The 17,977-nt window shown below is 41.9% G+C and overlaps 1 protein-coding gene across 5 annotated transcripts in view; it reads right to left on the reverse strand.

Annotated features, from left to right (window-relative positions):
• Positions 1–17,977, reverse strand: part of UNC5D (unc-5 netrin receptor D) — a 313,430-nt gene that overhangs the window by 38,865 nt on the left and 256,588 nt on the right. For all 5 annotated transcript variants that reach the window (XM_054019320.1, XM_054019319.1, XM_054019317.1 and 2 more), the window contains 3 exons: positions 16,371–16,556; positions 11,368–11,745; positions 3,443–3,527 (listed from right to left, as the gene is read on the reverse strand). In XM_054019320.1, coding sequence (XP_053875295.1) covers positions 3,443–3,527; positions 11,368–11,745; positions 16,371–16,556 — 649 coding nt within the window. The remainder of the gene's footprint in view (positions 1–3,442; positions 3,528–11,367; positions 11,746–16,370; positions 16,557–17,977) is intronic.

Consider the following 17,977-nt stretch of genomic DNA (forward strand, 5'->3'; position numbering starts at 1 on the left):
AAGAGAAGAAAGTCCCACATTTCTAAACAAAGTCAAAGTGCTCCTTTCCTTGAACACAAGAGCCATCTCCATCCCCATAATGCTTCATGGAGACAAACCTCTGGGAATTGGCCAGTCTTAGACCACTATTCAAGTGTTAAAAATAGGGCTTGAGAGGTACATAAGCCTGCTTCTGGCCTCTCTATACAGAGGGTGCATCCCCTCCCCTCCAAAAAAAAAAAAAAAAAAAAAGAGTGATCTTGAAATTCACCACTGAAATTATTATTGCAACTTGTCTGTTCAGCTCAGTTTGGAATGTAAATTATGAAAGCGAAGTTGAAGGAAGCTAAAGAAACATGCAAAAAGTGGGAGCTTATTTAATTACACTGTAAGAATGTTGTTTGGAATGTCCCACTGCATCTTGTACCAGTGGTAGTGATGGAAAAACTAATAAATCTAATCCTCGCACCTACTGAGCTAAAGCAGGGAAATTTGTTGGAAGCCTCAGGCAAAGACTGAAGGGAAGTTGGGTTTCAGAACAGTTCTTGGTAACAGACTGAGAAAACAGAATTTGTGCTTAATGGTAATGGAACAGATGATAAAATATGAAAACAAGTCAGAAAACTTACATGATGAAGTATAAACAGCATCAAGCTACTATATGGAATTAACTATATGGAATTAACCAGTTTTGCTCTAGCAACATATCAGGGCATTGTTTCAACACTAATTCAGAGAGCAAAGTGATGCCTAGGTGACTTGAGCGGGTATAAAAACCTAAACTGCCAACACTGTTTCCTACAGTACCTTAGAGGTCTCGCATCCGAGTACTAGGCTGACACTGCTTAGCCAGAGATTTGTCAGGATCACAAGATAAAGAATCTCAGTGTAAACAGTAAGAGAAAAAGGAAAGTTATACTCAGCAGAAGTGCAAATAAACCTTTAAATGATACATACTGTGGCTTAATAGTAGGAGCAAAAGGCGAATTTAAGATTCTAAGTGTCCTGGGCTTACTGATTTTTATCTTTAATCTTAACATTATTTAATGATAAAATCAAGTTTGCTTAATTTAGAAAAATACACCTCAGTAGTATATATTAACCAGAATTCTTGTGACAAACTCTCTTGAGTAAATACATCACCGAGAAAACTAAGTGACAAGTTATATTTACCCAAGAAGCTAGAGCAACTCTAAGTCAATATGTACACTAAAAGGGGAAGAAAACAACCCACTAACATGCCAGTTTCTCAAGTGCATATCAAATACTCTCAAATGGAAATATTGGAAAGGAAAATAACTCTCATGTGCAACAGTGGGGGCTCTAAAGGCAGGAAGTGGCTAGCAGTCAGATAACACTTAGCACTGTTAAAAGTCCAGAAGGCCCTGAGTATTGTCTAATGATTGGAGAATAATTTAGAGTCAGAGATGGGTGTGGGTGTTTTTCCTCTGTCTCTCTTCCACCATTATGATTTCAGGCAAGATATTTAGGAATAAGTTTTCAAAAGTGCTTTAATTCTGGGTACCCAATCTAAAACACCTCCAGCCTGATATTTAGAGGTGCTGAGCACCCACATATCCTACATTTCTCAAGTTGGGAACCTCAAATTAGTAGACACACTTGGAAATTTTTGGTTTTATCTTTCCATCACAATTTGCCCATCTGCTGAATGTGTGTAAACTCATCTGCCTTACTAAGAAGCTTTAACTAATGAACGTCTGTATGGTTCATCCCAGGTTCTCAAAGCAACCTAAGACTAGTGCAGTTCCTAAGGTCTGCCAAGCCCCTTCAAGTCACAGATATCCCCACAAGAACTACCCTGCTGAGACTCAGCTGAGGGACAAGGACCCAAAAGCAACAAGAAAAATAATGCAGTAGTAGGATTATTTGACTTGGAATAAACATCACCTAGAAACTCAATATTGTAAACTGGGTTCCTGACACAGATCTGATTTATTCTGTTTCACAATTTTGCATTTGAGATAAAAGGAATTTGGGCTCTAAAAATTAAGGATTGTCCTGTAATTAGTGACAATTAAGAAGTAGGGCTAGCACCCTACCCGCTTCACATCTGCCTCCCCTCAAATCCTTTTACTAGCATTGTGACAATATGCTACATTTGTGACCTAAGTGTGCTCACTTCAGTTACTAGATTCTATTAAGTAAAATTTCACTTTGTAACTCTACTGAGTCTCCTGGTATTTGAGAACAAAGTTTCCAGACAGAACTTAGCAGAACCTAGAAAATAACTTGTGCCAAACTTAGCACTGCACATCAGCAAAATCCATTGGGCTCTGAAAAACAACTGACTGAGAGAGCACTTTGATTCTTTATAACCCATGTTGTGTGAAAAGTTAAAGCCACTGGGAAACAGAAAATCCTTTTATGGGAACAGCTATCAAAATCTGTTAAAACCATCTGTTTCTCTGGCTGTTTTCCTTCGTAACAAAAAGGGGAAAAAAACTAATCTGAGGTAAGAGACCCTTGGTCAAATTCTACTTTCACACTGATGTAGATCTGGAGAAACTCCACTGATTACAATATAGTTACTCCTGGCATAAGTGATAGCAGAATTCAGACCCCCCCCCCCCCCGCACCATGTCTAATGGCCATCTCGTTTATGAAAAGGTCCAAAAGAGTAGCTAGGTATATTTTATGTGGCAGAGATAATGGCAGCACATATGATACAGCTGCACAAAAATCAGCTGCCTGAACTTATCAAAAAGCTTAGTAACAACTTTCCTTTTCCTTCTGTTTCTAATTATTTAAAGTGATTGCAATGGTGCTGGATTGAAAGCCTGGGAGAATGAACTCCTTTATTTATCCACAAAACAGAAAAAATGCAGGGCAAAGGCACTTCAAACACCCTCTTCACCACCTTGCCAAATGCAATGTACAAGGATCACACTTCTAATGGTCAAAGGACAGTTCAGTTTCCATGGTCTACTCAATTCTTGCTGGGGCAATGTGACAGTCTGCTCTCTTGTTGGCTGTCTGTGACTACAGTCTCTGATAGTGACTTCAGAGCAGAGTTATCTATAAGTTAGGAACTGCACTATCTATGCACTAAGAACTTGACTGAGAACCCATTCATTCATTTCACATAGGTCACTGAATGTCCATAGGATGGTGAGAACTATTCATCAGCAATGGGAAGAGTCAGACTGATAACCTAGAAGTTCAAGATTCCTTACTAAAAAACCCAGTTCCCCCGAGTTATCCAGTCCTTCAACAGAGTTCTCATATCTGAATGTGTTTTCAGAGTGGTAGCATACAAAGTGCATGATCGTGCTATTGCTTACCCCAGTAATTCCTATGAAGTCAATAATTATACCAGGGTAAAAGAGGGTGGAATGAGGCCCACATAATCCAATAATTGGTATGATGGTTATCAGAAAAGTATTTGCTGGGATTATGATTTTTTTGGGACAGTATTGCCATGTGATTTTTATTGGTTTCTCACCTGGACTCCCCTTGACTGATGGTAAGATAGATTTCCCATGAGCTCTCTTCAGGGATAGCTCCATGTGGTATCAGCAAACTGACTCCTACAACAGAACAAGTTTAGAGGTTATTGTTGGACTTCCCAAATCCAAAGCTTCTGGAAATACTTTGGACATAAAGGAAAACCTCACAAATTGCTTCTGAATTATAACCCTTTGAAATGTATACTACCCTAGCACTACACCTACCTAATTAGTGGAGCCATGCAGGCGTGGCTCCATTAATTAGGTGCCTGGACCCTGGAGAAGATGCACATGTGAGGTGAGGTGGTGGCCTTGGGGGGAATAGGGATAGGTGGGAGAGGGCAGTGGGGTAAGAAGTGTGGGGGGGGGAATTTGGGACGTGCAGGGCTGCGGCGGCCAGAGAAAGAGGCTCAGGGGCTGCTGCAGCGGGGGGGAGAGGGCACATCCCTTGCATTAGAAAGGTAAGACTACAGATATTAAAATATGAGTTGTGTGTTTTTATTTGTAGAACAAAAAATGTTGTTTATTATTAAGGTTTTTTATTAATATAGCGCTTTTATCTGATTTTATTTAATATAGCACTTTACAATAGTTTGCTAATGGTACAAACAACATTTGGACAGATCATTAAGTGGTCCGCTGAGACCCTCAGCAATTTTCAAGTGGTCCATGAAAAAAAAGTTTGAGAACCACTGATGTAGGATGCATAACCTTGATGACTGAACTCTTCTCTTCATCCCTAGGTATAGAAAGACTTCTCGCCCACTCTGCCATCAATGCCACCTGCACAGGAGGGACTCCTTTATGGAAACGAGAGGACTTCAGTCTCATGGGCTCATTCAGTCCTTAGCCCCTTTGCTGAGACTGTCAGCAAAGGTTCTGTTTAGTTCCAGTTGTGAGGGGTTCTCAAACCCATTTCCTAGTGGGGACATAATAAAACCACTAACTTATTTAATGCAGCCATCAGATTCAAACAACTTTCAGTCACTTCTGAACTGAATGCAACTCCAGCCACACAAAGGTGAAAGACTCTGTATCCCATTAAAAGTTCTCAGAGCCATCTAGTCCCCTAGGGAATGTACTTCTGGCACTGACTTTATTCTTATTCTGTATGGTCAGATGATATAGCTATTTAGATTAAAAAGAAATAATCCAAATTTAAAATCCTCAGTAGCTTTTTTCCTAGGTGTATACAGTCCACTGCAAAGCCAAGGACGCTCAGCCCAACCCAGCCCCACAGTTCATGTGGAGTTCCTGAGCTTTCTTTTGTGTGTAGCAATTGCTTTGAAGTAAATCTTTTACATCAGCTAACAGATAAGAGCCCACAGAGCACAGTTCTTCTCTTTAATGCATCTTCTTGTTTATGATAAGAAATGAACTGGTTATGCATGACAAAAAAATCCTTTGCAAAAATAAAACCTCAGGGTTTCTTCCTCCCCCTCAAATAATGAACCTCTCACCCTCTCTTTCATCAGAAGAACCAATGCTAGAGTAGAAAAGCATACAACTTGGTGATTATAATTTCAATGGAGAGATGGCATCCTTCTAATAACATTACCGATGCAGCGTGAGCTGCGCTCCTGTAAGCCTGAGAGCTGCTGTACAGTCATGCAGCCCAAGACTCATTATAAAATAAGTTATTTGTGCTTCCAATTTATGAACATTATTCAGTAACATGCTGGTTATCATTAGTCTCTTTCAATTGTGCTAAGAATGAGGCACATTAAAAAACCCTGCTTGGAGCCTCCTGACAATGAGATTCATTATTAACTAGGTTTTAATATCAATACTAGAGAGGCATGGCCATCATTACATTGGTTAGACACCGTATTTATGATAATCCCCTAGGTACTGCTCTCCCTGTATTGTTATAGGCACACACTTTGATAGTTAGGGCTAACTTCAGGGCAACCATTTTCCTCCATTAGAATGGGATAGAGAGAAGTTAGCTCTTTTGTGATGCTGAGAAAATCCACAAATGTTTAAGGGGGTGGATTTTCAAAGGCACAAAGTACAGTTAAGACAGCTAATTCCCAGTGAAAGTGGATAGTGGTTAGGTGCCTTCTGTGCTTTGAAATTTCCCAGTTATGAAGCATTTAAAAATGCCTGCCTCTTTGCAGGGTGAACCCCTTTGGACAACAGTGAGTTCTGGTGAAACACACACACACACACACACACACACCCTTCCTACAGGATAGGAAGAAATTGAAAGGGCCAGGACCACATTGTTGGATGTGTACAACAGTAGTTTGACATTTGCAAACTTGAAGTCAAGCGTCACTCAGACAGAGCTGGAAATTGAGTCTGAGCTTACTCACAGAGCTCAGAGGTGGCCTGAAATTATCACAGCTTCACCTCAATCAAAGATCCGCTACCATCTTTCAACCCAGAAGAAAAAGCACAGGAATCAGAACACAGTGATTGAATGCAGCTGAATATCTGTGCCATCAAAAAGGGAGCTCCAAGTTATGAAGTAAAAAAAGATAGATTGTCTGTCTAATATCTTGACACTCTAGGGCCTAGAAAAAGTTTCTATTTTTGACATGTCACTCCAGCAATTAGCTTTGATTTGGGCAGGGGGGGCGAGGGGGAACACCTGCTACCTGACAGCCTTTTATTTGATCTGACAACAGAACAACCTGTTCTGAGTTCTCTATTTAGTATTTTTTTTGCATAACAAATGCATGCACGACTTTCTTAACCTTTAAAATGAGCTTTGCTAGATCTCAAAAAGCTGTTGGAGTAAACCAATTATTTAAAATGGCATTATCTGTGCATTCTTCTTTGTCCCCACGTTATCCACCTATATATCTATTAATATTATGAATCTTGTTATCTGTAAAGCTCCTTATAGTTTGCAAAGCTCAATTATTGTTTAAGGTTTCCTTAAGGACCTTTACTCAATGCTACATTAAACACAAATGTTTGCCAAATTGAATCTGCTGGTGCTTTTGATCAGGAGAAACTCATAATAGAGAGATCACCTACAAAAACAAACTGGATTTATAAAGATTTTCATTTCTTTTAGTTCATATGCACAACAGCCATTGCAGCTTATGGTTTGATGCTCCTCTTACAATGGTGTACATTGGAACTTTCTCCATTGTGGCCATAATGGAGCTACACTGTTTTAAAGCCAACATAAATCATAGAATCATAGAATATCAGGGTTGGAAGGGACCTCAAGAGGTAATCTAGTCCAACCCCCTGCTCAAAGCAGGACCAATTCCCAACTAAATCATCCCAGACAGGGCTTTGTCAAGCCGGGCCTTAAAAACCTCCAAGGAAGGAGACTCCACCACCTCCCTAGGTAACGCATTCCAGTGTTTCACCACCCTCCTAGTGAAATAGTTTTTCCTAATATCCAACCTGGACCCCCCCCCACTGCAACTTGAGACCATTGCTCCTTGTTCTGTCATCTGCCACCACTGAGAACAGCCGAGCTCCATCCTCTTTGGAGCCCCCCTTCAGGTAGTTGAAGGCTGCTATCAAATCCCCCCTCATTCTTCTCTTCTGGAGACTAAACAATCCCAGTTCCCTCAGCCTCTCCTCATAAGTCATGTGCTCCAGACCCCTAAGCATTTTTGTTGCCCTCCGCTGGACTCTTTCCAATTTTTCCACATCCTTCTTGTAGTGTGGGGCCCAAAACTGGACACAGTATTCCAGATGAGGCCTCACCAAAGTCGAATAAAGGGGAACGATCACGTTCCTCGATCTGCTGGCAATGCCCCTACTTATACAGCCCAAAATGTCGTTAGCCTTCTTGGCAACAAGAGCACACTGTTGACTCATATCCAGCTTCTCGTCCACTGTGACCCCTAGGTCCTTTTCTGCAGAACTGCTACCTAGCCATTCGGTCCCTAGTCTGTAGCAGTGTATGGGATTCTTCCATCCTAAGTGCAGGACTCTGCACTTGTCCTTGTTGAACCTCATCAGGTTTTTTTTGGCCCAATCCTCTAATTTGTCTAGGTCCCTCTGTATCCGATCCCTACCCTCTAGTGTATCTACCACGCCTCCTAGTTTAGTGTCATCTGCAAACTTGCTGAGAGGGCAGTCCACACCATCCTCCAGATCATTAATAAAGATATTAAACAAACCGGCCCCAGGACCGACCCTTGGGGCACTCCGCTTGAAACCGGCTGCCAACTAGACATGGAGCCATTGATCACTACCCGTTGAGCCCGACGATCTAGCCAGCTTTCTATCCACCTTACAGTCCATTCATCCAGCCCATACTTCTTTAACTTGGCGGCAAGAATACTGTGGGAGACCGTATCAAAAGCTTTGCTAAAGTAAAGGAATAACACATCCACTGCTTTCCCCTCATCCACAGAGCCAGTTATCTCATCATAAAAGGCAATTAGGTTAGTCAGGCACGACTTCCCCTTCGTGAATCCATGCTGACTGTTCCTGATCACTTTCCTCTCCTCTAAATGTTTCATAATTGATTCCTTAAGGACCTGCTCCATGATTTTTCCAGGGACTGAGGTGAGGCTGATTGGCCTGTAGTTCCCCGGATCCTCCTTCTTCCCCTTTTTAAAGATGGGCACTACATTAGCCTTTTTCCAGTCATCTGGGACCTCCCCGATCGCCATGAGTTTTCAAAAATAATGGCTAATGGCTCTGCAATCTCACCCACCAACTCCTTTAGCACCCTCGGATGCAGCGCATCTGGCCCCATGGACTTGTGCACGTCCAGTTTTTCTAAATAGTCCCGAACCACTTCTTTCTCCACAGAGGGCTGGTCACCTTCTCCCCATACTGTACTGCCCAGTGCAGCAATCTGGGAGCTGACCTTGTTCGTGAAGACAGAGGCAAAAAAAATCATTGAGTACATTAGCTTTTTCCACATCCTTGGTCACTAGGTTGCCTCCCTCATTCAGTAAGGGGCCCACACTTTCCTTGATTTTCTTCTTGTTGCTAACATACCTGAAGAAACCATTCTTGTTACTCTTAACATCTCTTGCTAACTGCAACTCCAAGTGTGATTTGGCCTTCCTGATTTCACTTCTGCATGCCCGAGCAATATTTTTATACTCCTCCCTGGTCATTTGTCCAATCTTCCACTTCTTGTAAGCTTCTTTTTTGCATTTAAGATCAGCAAGGATTTCACTGTTTAGCCAAGCTGGTCGCCTGCCATATTTACTATTCTTTCTACACATCGGGATGGTTTGTTCCTGCAACCGCAATAAAGATTCTTTAAAAAACAGCCAGCTCTCCTGGACCCGTTTGCCCTTCATGTTATTCTCCCAGGGGATCCTGCCCATCTGTTCCCTGAGGGAGTCAAAGTCTGCTTTTCTGAAGTCCAGGGTCCGTATTCTGCTGCTCTCCTTTCTTCCTTGTGTCAAGATCCTGAACTCGACCATCTCATGGTCACTGCCTCCCAGGTTCCCATCTACTTTTGCTTCCCCTACTAATTCTTCCCTGTTTGTGAGCAGCAGGTCAAGAAAAGCTCTGCACCAGTTGGTTCCTCCAGCACTTGCACCAGGAAATTGTGCCCTACACTTTCCAAAAACTTCCTGGATTGTCTGTGCACCGCTGTATTGCTCTCCCAGCAGATATCAGGGTGATTAAAGTCTCCCATGAGAACCAGGGCCTACGATCTAGCAACTTCTGCTAGTTGCCAGAAGAAAGCCTCGTCCACCTCATCCCCCTGGTCTGGTGGTCTATAGCAGACTCCAACCACGACATCACCCTTGTTGCTCACACTTCTCAACTTTATCCAGAGACTCTCAGGTTTTTCTGCAGTTTCATACCGGAGCTCTGAGCAGTCATACTCCTCTCTTACATACACCGCAACTCCCCCACCTTTTCTGCCCTGCCTGTCCTTCCTGAACAGTTTATATCCATCCATGACAGTACTCCAGTCATGAGAGTTATCCCACCAAGTCTCTGTTATTCCAATCGCATCATAGTTCCCTGACTGTGCCAGGACTTCCAGTTCTCCCTGTTTGTTTCCCAGGCTTCTTGCATTTGTGTATAGGCACTTAAGATAACTCATCGATCGTCCCTCTTTCTCAGCATGAGACAGGAGTCCTCCCCTCTTGCGCTCTCCTGTTTGTGCTTCCTCCCAGGATCCCATTTCCCACTTACCTCAGGGCTTTGGTCTCCTTCCCCCGGTGAACCTAGTTTAAAGCCCTCCTCACTAGGTTAGCCAGCCTGCTAGCGAAGATGCTCTTCCCTTTCTTCGTTAGGTGGAGCCCGTCTCTGCCTAGCACTTCTCCTTCTTGGAGCACCATCCCATGGTCGAAGAATCCAAAGCCTTCTCTCCGACACCACCTGCGTAGCCATTCGTTGACTTCCACGATTCGACGGTCTCTACCCCGGCCTTTTCCTTGCACTGGGAGGATGGACGAGAACACCACTTACACCTCAAACTCCTTTATCCTTCTTCCCAGGGAGGGAGGAAAGAATAGATTCCAGATTCCTTCAACATGTCACACTTGCATACCTTCAGATAAATCCTGAGACGTCGAGATGCTACTGTGATTTGCAATTGTCTGCAAGATTTTATTTCAGACTAGTGGTAGAGGGGGAAAAAGTAAATTGCATGGACCAAATACACCTGGAATTTATTTGCTTTGTGGGATGAGCATTATTTAAAGTAATTTGATGCAGAATAAGAATTCCTTTGCCCATCATCACTTTTGATAGCTACACTGTCTTGCTATCTTTGTAATGTTCATTCCTGAACATCCAAATCGTCCACGGAGAAACAACTGCCTTGAATACATCATGCATTTCTGTGTGCTAAATATTATTACTTTTAATTACATATTACTATCAATCTATTCTAAATACACACAATGTTGTTGTTTTTTTTTTAAAGTGGCAATGAAATAGGAAGAGGAAGGCTGAAAATGGCATTTCATTCAAACAAACAGTAAGAGACAGGCCTGGATGCACAGAACAAAAGTTGTCAAGTGAAATCAAACTCTAGTCGAAAGTGAATCTCAACTCTAGGATCACTAGAATCCAAAAGGTGCCCAATTAGCTGGAAATAGTGGCATCAGGCCAGTTCTGACACACATTCCATTTCACAACTCCAAAAGGTGTAGTCAGCACCACATAAATGCACTGGCACAGTGTAATATGTTGCAGTGATGCAATCTTCATATCCTTTATTTGATTCTAATTTGGTTTCACACAGTGGCTGCAAGTTTAAAAAACTCCATTTCCTTTTAGCATCTAGCAAGCAGAGCTATGACGAGAATCTCATGCTAAGTTACAAAGCTCAAAAGTCACAAAGCAAACATCATCTATTAGAGATGCAAATTTAGCTCCTCTATTTCAAGCAAAGTTCTGATGCTCAACCCAGTACTGAGCTGGCAGTTACCTCGGAAGTGGTGCACTCTGGAGATGTCCTTTCAGAACAGAGCTAAGTTAGAAATGAAAAAACAACAACCCTGGAAAATCCAAAAACAACAAACTAATTAGACCAACAGGTGTAGCCACACACAGTAGTTTTCATTCAGAATAGTGGCTCTCCTCAATGGTCTCTCATCATTATGATATCCCACAGATATTTCTGTAGCATCGTCCATTCATTGGATCAGTCATTGATATAATTAGACTGCGAGGGACAAATTGGAAAGGGGAGTGTAAGACCCTAAGAGGAGCTCTATGGTGGGATCAAGAACCCGGTAAGAGGAGTCAGGAGAAGACGTTGGATTATAACAGCTCAAACACAATGCCAATTTATCAACATGTAATAAACCCTCATCTCTGAATTTGGCCCTAGTTGTAATCTTACTAAATGATCTGATAGTAACAATTTTCTTCTGTGTGAAAAAGATTCCTGTAGTTTTCACATTTCCCAATAAGCGAGCCCCTCTCTTCTTTATATCATGAAATGCTATACAGCAAAAGTGTTTAGGTCACATCTTTCTTGTATGCTTTCAAAAGAAAATGATTCACCCACCTGTGTTTGGCATCACTAAACGGCCACCCAGGTGGCCAAAAATGCCAGTCGTTCTCAGCTCACTTCTTGTTGAAAGAGATGACAGATTCTGAATGTATGTAGTTTTGTTCCTGGCATGTATTGTCGTGAAGCCTCTGTTGTTCCCATGGGGAAACGTTCCAGAATGTGCCTTTCCGTGATACTCGGCCCGCTCCGTCACCCCCAGGGAAACCATGAACGAACTCTGAACTTTGACCTTGATGTCTGACAAGGGATTAAAGAGTGAAGATTCTGTCATGAGCTCCTTATCCATGGGGTCCTGCAGGCAGATGGGTCCGCTGTACGTTCTGCTCACTGTCAAGTCAGGCTGCATGGATGAGTTCAGAAGCAGGGAGTTACCTGATGAAAGGAAATTGATTGAGTACTCAGTTACCATTTTACAAGCAAGGGAAACTGTTATGTGCATAGTGGTTCCTAGAAAAATGCCTACATACCAGGATTTAATCTGAGTAATGGAAAAACAGGGGAGGGAGGTGGAGTTCCACACCAACACAGGGAAAAGTCTGTTTACCCACCTTTCCATTTTATGTTGTATCTTACAATTTCAGAGTGTGGCCCAGTGGTTAAAGTAGAGGGCTGGGTGTTAGTTGCAAAATCAGGAATAGAACCTAGGACTCCTAAATCACTGTACGACCTTGGGCAAGTCACTTTAACTGGAATTTTCAAAAGTACCTTAGTAACTTACAGTTGGGCTTGTGCTCATAAGTCAGTGAGGTGCTTTCAAAAATCCCCCCCTTTCACCTTTCTGTGCCATGGTTTCCCTATCTATAAAAACGGATAGCATTTTCCTACACAAAGAGGAGAGTTGTGAGGCTTAATTAATGTTCGTAAAGTGCTCGGAGATCCTCAGATAAATGTCGCTGTATTAGAAATGCACAATATACTTTTTGCAAAGGCTGTTGTACTAATTCTTTTGTTATTCACTTTAGCCCAAATTATAGGTTCCTTTAGGGTACTAATTCACAGGCCAGTCTGGAAAACAATGGTGTCAGCTCTATATTAACTACAAAATTTTGGGCGCCTGACTCTTACGTGATGTAACTCCTTTGGCTTTAACGGAGCAAAGCTGACTCACATCAGCTGAGGATCTGGCCCTTGATATCCATGGGCATCTAATGATCATTTGTTGCAACATATCCACCTCATATATTGGCAATAAAAAAAACTGCACTTAGAAGATAATGTGTCTCCCTCTTCTGTTTGCAGTTAAACTTTTAAAAGCAATCCAGGCAATATAACAAAGAATAAAATCAGAACAGATGCTGGAAAATTATTCTGTTGGGCTTCAGAAATGTTAAAAGCAGAATATTTTCTGATCTAGTTCCTTATCTTGCAATGAGCTCCATATAGGTAGATATGGGTAAAAAAATCCCAAGCCCACATGGAACCTCAGTCAAGTGGCTATATGCAGGTGCCTAGGATCTGCTGTTACAAAGTCCATTGAAGGATTTGTGCTTCTTGCCAGATCAAGTTAAAACTTTAAAACAAGCCAGGCTCAGAGGCTAAGAGATGTCTATAAAACGTACCGTTCTCGGAACACTTAGACTCTGAGATGCAAGGTTTTATCCTTGTTTTGATAATTCCTAGAAAAATGTGCATGAATTCATCACACTGGCATCCTCCTTCTGACCTCTTCACTGCCACCCATCCAGCTTTCCTCTCGTTTTCCAGTGCTCTCAGAAATCAGAATCACATGTGGCAATGTCCCAAAGGAGATGAAACAATGAAATCGATCTAACAGATACCTGAACTCTATGTTTTCTAGGCTCCAGGCCGTGTCAAGGCACATGTAACCAAGGAGTCAAGTGTAAACCAAATGAAAATGTGTCTGAACACCAACTCTTTTAGTGAGCCTATAGGAAGGTATGGATTCAGGCTTGAAGGAAACTAGGTTGACTAGAAATGTGGGACCACAATTATGCAGAAAAGGTTGGCTCCAAATCTAATTCTGGGTGCAGACTGACTCAGAGAACACCAGGTGAAAGAGAAGGAGAATCGATAAATTTAAGGCCTCAATTTTCAAAAAGGACTTGTGATTTTTAGGTTCCCAACTTGAGACATTTAAAAAGCATCTGATTTTTCAAAAAGTGCTGAGCCTACCCACCCTTTGAAAATTAGGCCTTTTAATAGGTTTCAAGTTGGACTGCTACCATCACTAATCATTCTCAAAAAGTGTAGAATCTGGATCCCTCAAAAAGTGTAGAATCTGGATCCCTCAAAAGCTCCATTCTCACATATTTGCAGATCCTTTCATTTCAGTTTGGGTCAACAGATCCATGTCTAATCTGCTACAAAAACTTGAATTGCAGACAAATATCCTCTGCAGTTCTAGCATCCACTGAATATTTTCCTCAGCGCCACTGATAAATAAGGCAATAGACACTTTAGCTGCTCACTCATTGTGGGTAATGACTGCTCTAATGCATATTTCTAACCAGATGCTGCTGCCTTTGGTATGATTTCTCTTTAGATGAAAATAAGCATAATTTGTAAGCCTTTCTTTGCGGCTCTCGGCATCTTAAAAAAGGGGGGTGGGGGGAGTCATTCCCAAGACCTGGCTTTTTGGTTTTTCTTTTTTAAATGATGTTGCTGTCAATATAAAACAGCAGCAGATAGTCTTACTATATTTTCTCCAGCTCAGATGGTATTAAAGAAACTGAGTGTATTGGATGTTTGCGTACAGCTGATTAGCTTCGAATGTAAAAAGAATTCCCAGCTACACCAACTCTTTCCTATCCAGAACAAGGCAATTAAGCAAGTTGCACCATTCCTCAATTAGATAGATTAGATAAAAACTTCTAGGCTTCTCTAAGCATAATGTACTTAAAACCCTCCTACTGCTAACCTCCAGCATGCTAATGTCAGAAGAACTAGTCTCTTCCTCTAAATAGATTAGGGATTACTAAAAAGAGATTATTCTTAACTAGAAAGGTTAAGGTTTGGGGATATCACATGAAGCAGTCAACTGAAGAAATCAAATCATGAATAATATGGGATGGATTCTCCCTGCCATATTTGGGTCAAAATGATTCTCTGGGTCAATCTGCAACTACCTCAACATAAAACAGAGTTGCCCAAGGGCTGCTCTAGTTTACGCCATATGGCCATTGCTCCCAAAGACTGTTCAACAGCTAAAAATTGCAGATTAGAGCTGCTCTTTCCCTTCACCTCACATACCTCTGACATGTCCCTTACATCTTGGTATGGGAGCTGAGAACATTGGCTTTACTCCAGTTAAAGGTAACCTTTCCATACAGACTGATGCTAGGTTATGGCTTCTTTGAGCTACCTGTATCATTCCACAGAGCCAGTCTGGGGAGACAGAATCTGGCTCTATATATTTAGGGTTTCCAGTTTTAAAATTTATGCCAATAAAATCCCACCAAAACAATTTGCAAGAGATACATTCAGGAGGGGGGAAAAAACAACAAGCCAGATGTTTTCTGTTTTTTTCCAGTGTTTGAGAGAGGATTCTATAGTCCCTAGAGGTCTCTCTGTCTAGATTTTTATATCATGCTCATCACCATGTTGTCTGAGTATCTGAATCTTATTCCTCTCTGTGTCATTCTGAAGAAACTAAAGCTGTTTACAAAGTTAATGCAAAGATTCCCACTGAAATCAATGGAGTTTGGATCCAAGTCTTAAAACCCGGATCCACCAAAGCATTTAAGCTTGTGGCTAAAATATTTTAAATAGTGATTTATAGGTATGGCTGAGGGGTGGGGGTTAGAATACATGTGATATCTCAGACTGTTTGGGGGCTTTTTGTTTGTTTGCAAGTATTCATTTTAAAAACTCCAACAACATCCAAAGTAGCTGCAACTGAACTAATGCATCCTCAAATATAAGAAACTGTCTGTGTGGGCATGTTTATGGTGCCTCTGACTGAGGTGTCTGTGCAATATTAAAACCAAATCAAAATCTCCCACACAAAACCCAAAACAAGATTTTTATAACAAATTAGCTTCTTATTTCATTTGGAAACTCAATCTCAGATAATGTGGAAAAGATATTACAAATTATATACCACTCTTCACAGGCAACTTGAACTTCCAAATAAATGAATAAAATTCCTCTGCATCCCAAAGTTGTTTTTATTTATGCTCTGTGGAGCATGTCTCTCTTGGAAAGTAGAATATGTGTGTGTGTGCGTGCGTGCTCACGCACATACATACACCAATTGCAACATTTCACTTTCCTAAAGAGAAAAAAAAAATGGGCCACTTTTACACCCACCCACCCACAATAAGGCCAGCATCTAGTTTAGAATACTGGTACCGAATCAAGAAATACAAGTTTTTATAATGATCACCGCTTTAGTTCAAAATCTCATTTTTTTTGTCCAAGGAAATATTCCAAGAAACTGACTGCTTTTTAGCATGGGGTTTTATTTATGTCTTGTAAAATCTACCAGTGACTTTCCAAAGTCCTTTATCAAAAAAACCCCAAATAAATATATTTTCACAACTGTGCATCTTTGGCTATTCTATATATCTTAGGATATAGAAATTTACATGCAAACAATGTAACATAAAATGCTTGAAAATTAGTTGTTTAAATTAGGAACATAACAAATGAAAATTTAACCACTTTCAGTTGGGAACCAAAACCAGAAGAAATAGGAACCGAGTAGGAATTTACTGAATGCTAATGATTTCTGCGTTTATTAGTTGTCAATGCAGTAGGAGAAGCTAATAATATACTCAACTTCTAACACACATACAGAGGGATAAACTGAGGCAAGCAGAGATTAGTCACTTGTCTGAGTTCACACAGAAATTGGTGGCAGAGACAGGAAAAGACCCTAGAATTCCAACCACCAGGCCCAACCCTTGCCACTAGACCACTCGCTTTGCTCTGCACAAGCCAGTTCCGCTCTCCCGTGGAGGTCTCATGCTTCTAGAGGCTGCATGCTCTTTCTCAACAGAAGCTGCGAGGGAAGATGATGAAATCACAACACTAACCTTGCCGGACTGTTTTAAAATTAAATGTCTGGAAGCCTCCTGTCAGCGCGGATGAATCAATCACATCCACCCCGTACTCGCTCTGGCTCCGTCTATAGAGTGTAATGCCGACTACCAGCACTGCTACAGCAATGACTGCAGCACCCAGGCCTGAGTACAAGGCAATGTCACTGGCATTCTCGATATCTGAAAGGAGAAAATGTAGGCACCAGATTAGTGACACACTCATATTGCCTCCCCTCCACAAACTGCCCACATGAGGATTGATTGGTGCATTTGGGAAGGTAAAAATTAAGCTGGGTTCAGACTAGATCTCAAGACTAATGTTTCTCAGGCCTGGTCTACACTAACCCCCCAATTCGAACTAAGGTATGCAACTTCAGCTACGTGAATAACGTAGCTGAAGTCGACGTACCTTAGTTCGAACTTACCGCAGTCCAGACGCGGCAGGCAGGCTCCGCGCCGAGCAGGATTACCGGAGTCGACGGGGAGCACTTCTGGGTTCGACTTATCGCGTCCAGACAAGACGCGATAAATCGAACCCAGAAGTTCGATTGCCAGCCGCCGAACCAGCGCGTAAGTATAGACAAGCCCTCAGTGAGGAATATGCTGAGATTTTTGGATGGTGTGTAGTGAGGGCTTGGGGTGTCCTCCTGCCCAGCAATTGCCATGCATGGGCGTTTGTTTAATTTCTCTTCCTCTCTTTCACTCTCATAAACCTTCACGATTATTTAACACACAGGTAAGGTGTTAAAAAAAAAAAACTCAACAGGAGACAACTGGAACATCAGGTGTTTCCAGGAAATGGCTGGCACATCATCTGATGTTTCCTGTGACTGGAGGGTTCAGCATTCGCAGGTCCAGGAGTGAAGAGAACTGAGCACAAATCTCATCCTAGCTTTGTCCCCACCACAGCAGTGTATTCCACAGGTCTGGGGAGCGGGGTGGGTACAGTGGGGGTGACAAGCATCATTCCCCATTCCAGCCTAGTGGAGATTAAGGGCTGAGTTACATTGTCTTAGTAAAGAGGAGACTCCAGCACAACTATAGCAAGGAGAGGCGCTGTTAGGGAACAAAATGTCTCTTATAGAACCATAGAATATTAGGATTGGAAGAGACCTCAGGAGATCATCTAGTCCAACCCCCTGCTCAAAGCAGGGCCAGCACCAACACCAACTCTTGTCTCTCACTGGTCTCCAGGGACATATAGGGTTTGGGGTTGAGCCCTGGTGCTCATCCAGGAGAGAGCAAACTTGATGGAATGATTGGTGAAGTAAAGATTTCATATTTCATCCTCTCCTGTGGGTTTTACTTTACTTTACCACCTCTCAAACACACAAGAAAGCTAAGGAGTCAGCCTACAGAGTTTGTCCTACTGAGCTGATGGAATCTGAGCCATCATCGGGAATTCCTGCAAGTGCTCTTTGCCATTAAAAACAGATATGAAACCAAACAGTGCTTATGTATTGGGCAGCTTATGACCAAGTTTTTTATGTTTTAAAACTTTGGTAGCAGGTGAGGGTAGCCCAGATGAGACCTGCAATAACAGAGCTGTCTAGGTCCAACTATGCATGATGGGGTGGGAGTTGAGACCAAGAACCATGAAA

This window comes from Malaclemys terrapin, chromosome 2, assembly GCF_027887155.1.
Source record: "Malaclemys terrapin pileata isolate rMalTer1 chromosome 2, rMalTer1.hap1, whole genome shotgun sequence".
Lineage (NCBI taxonomy): Eukaryota > Metazoa > Chordata > Testudines > Emydidae > Malaclemys > Malaclemys terrapin.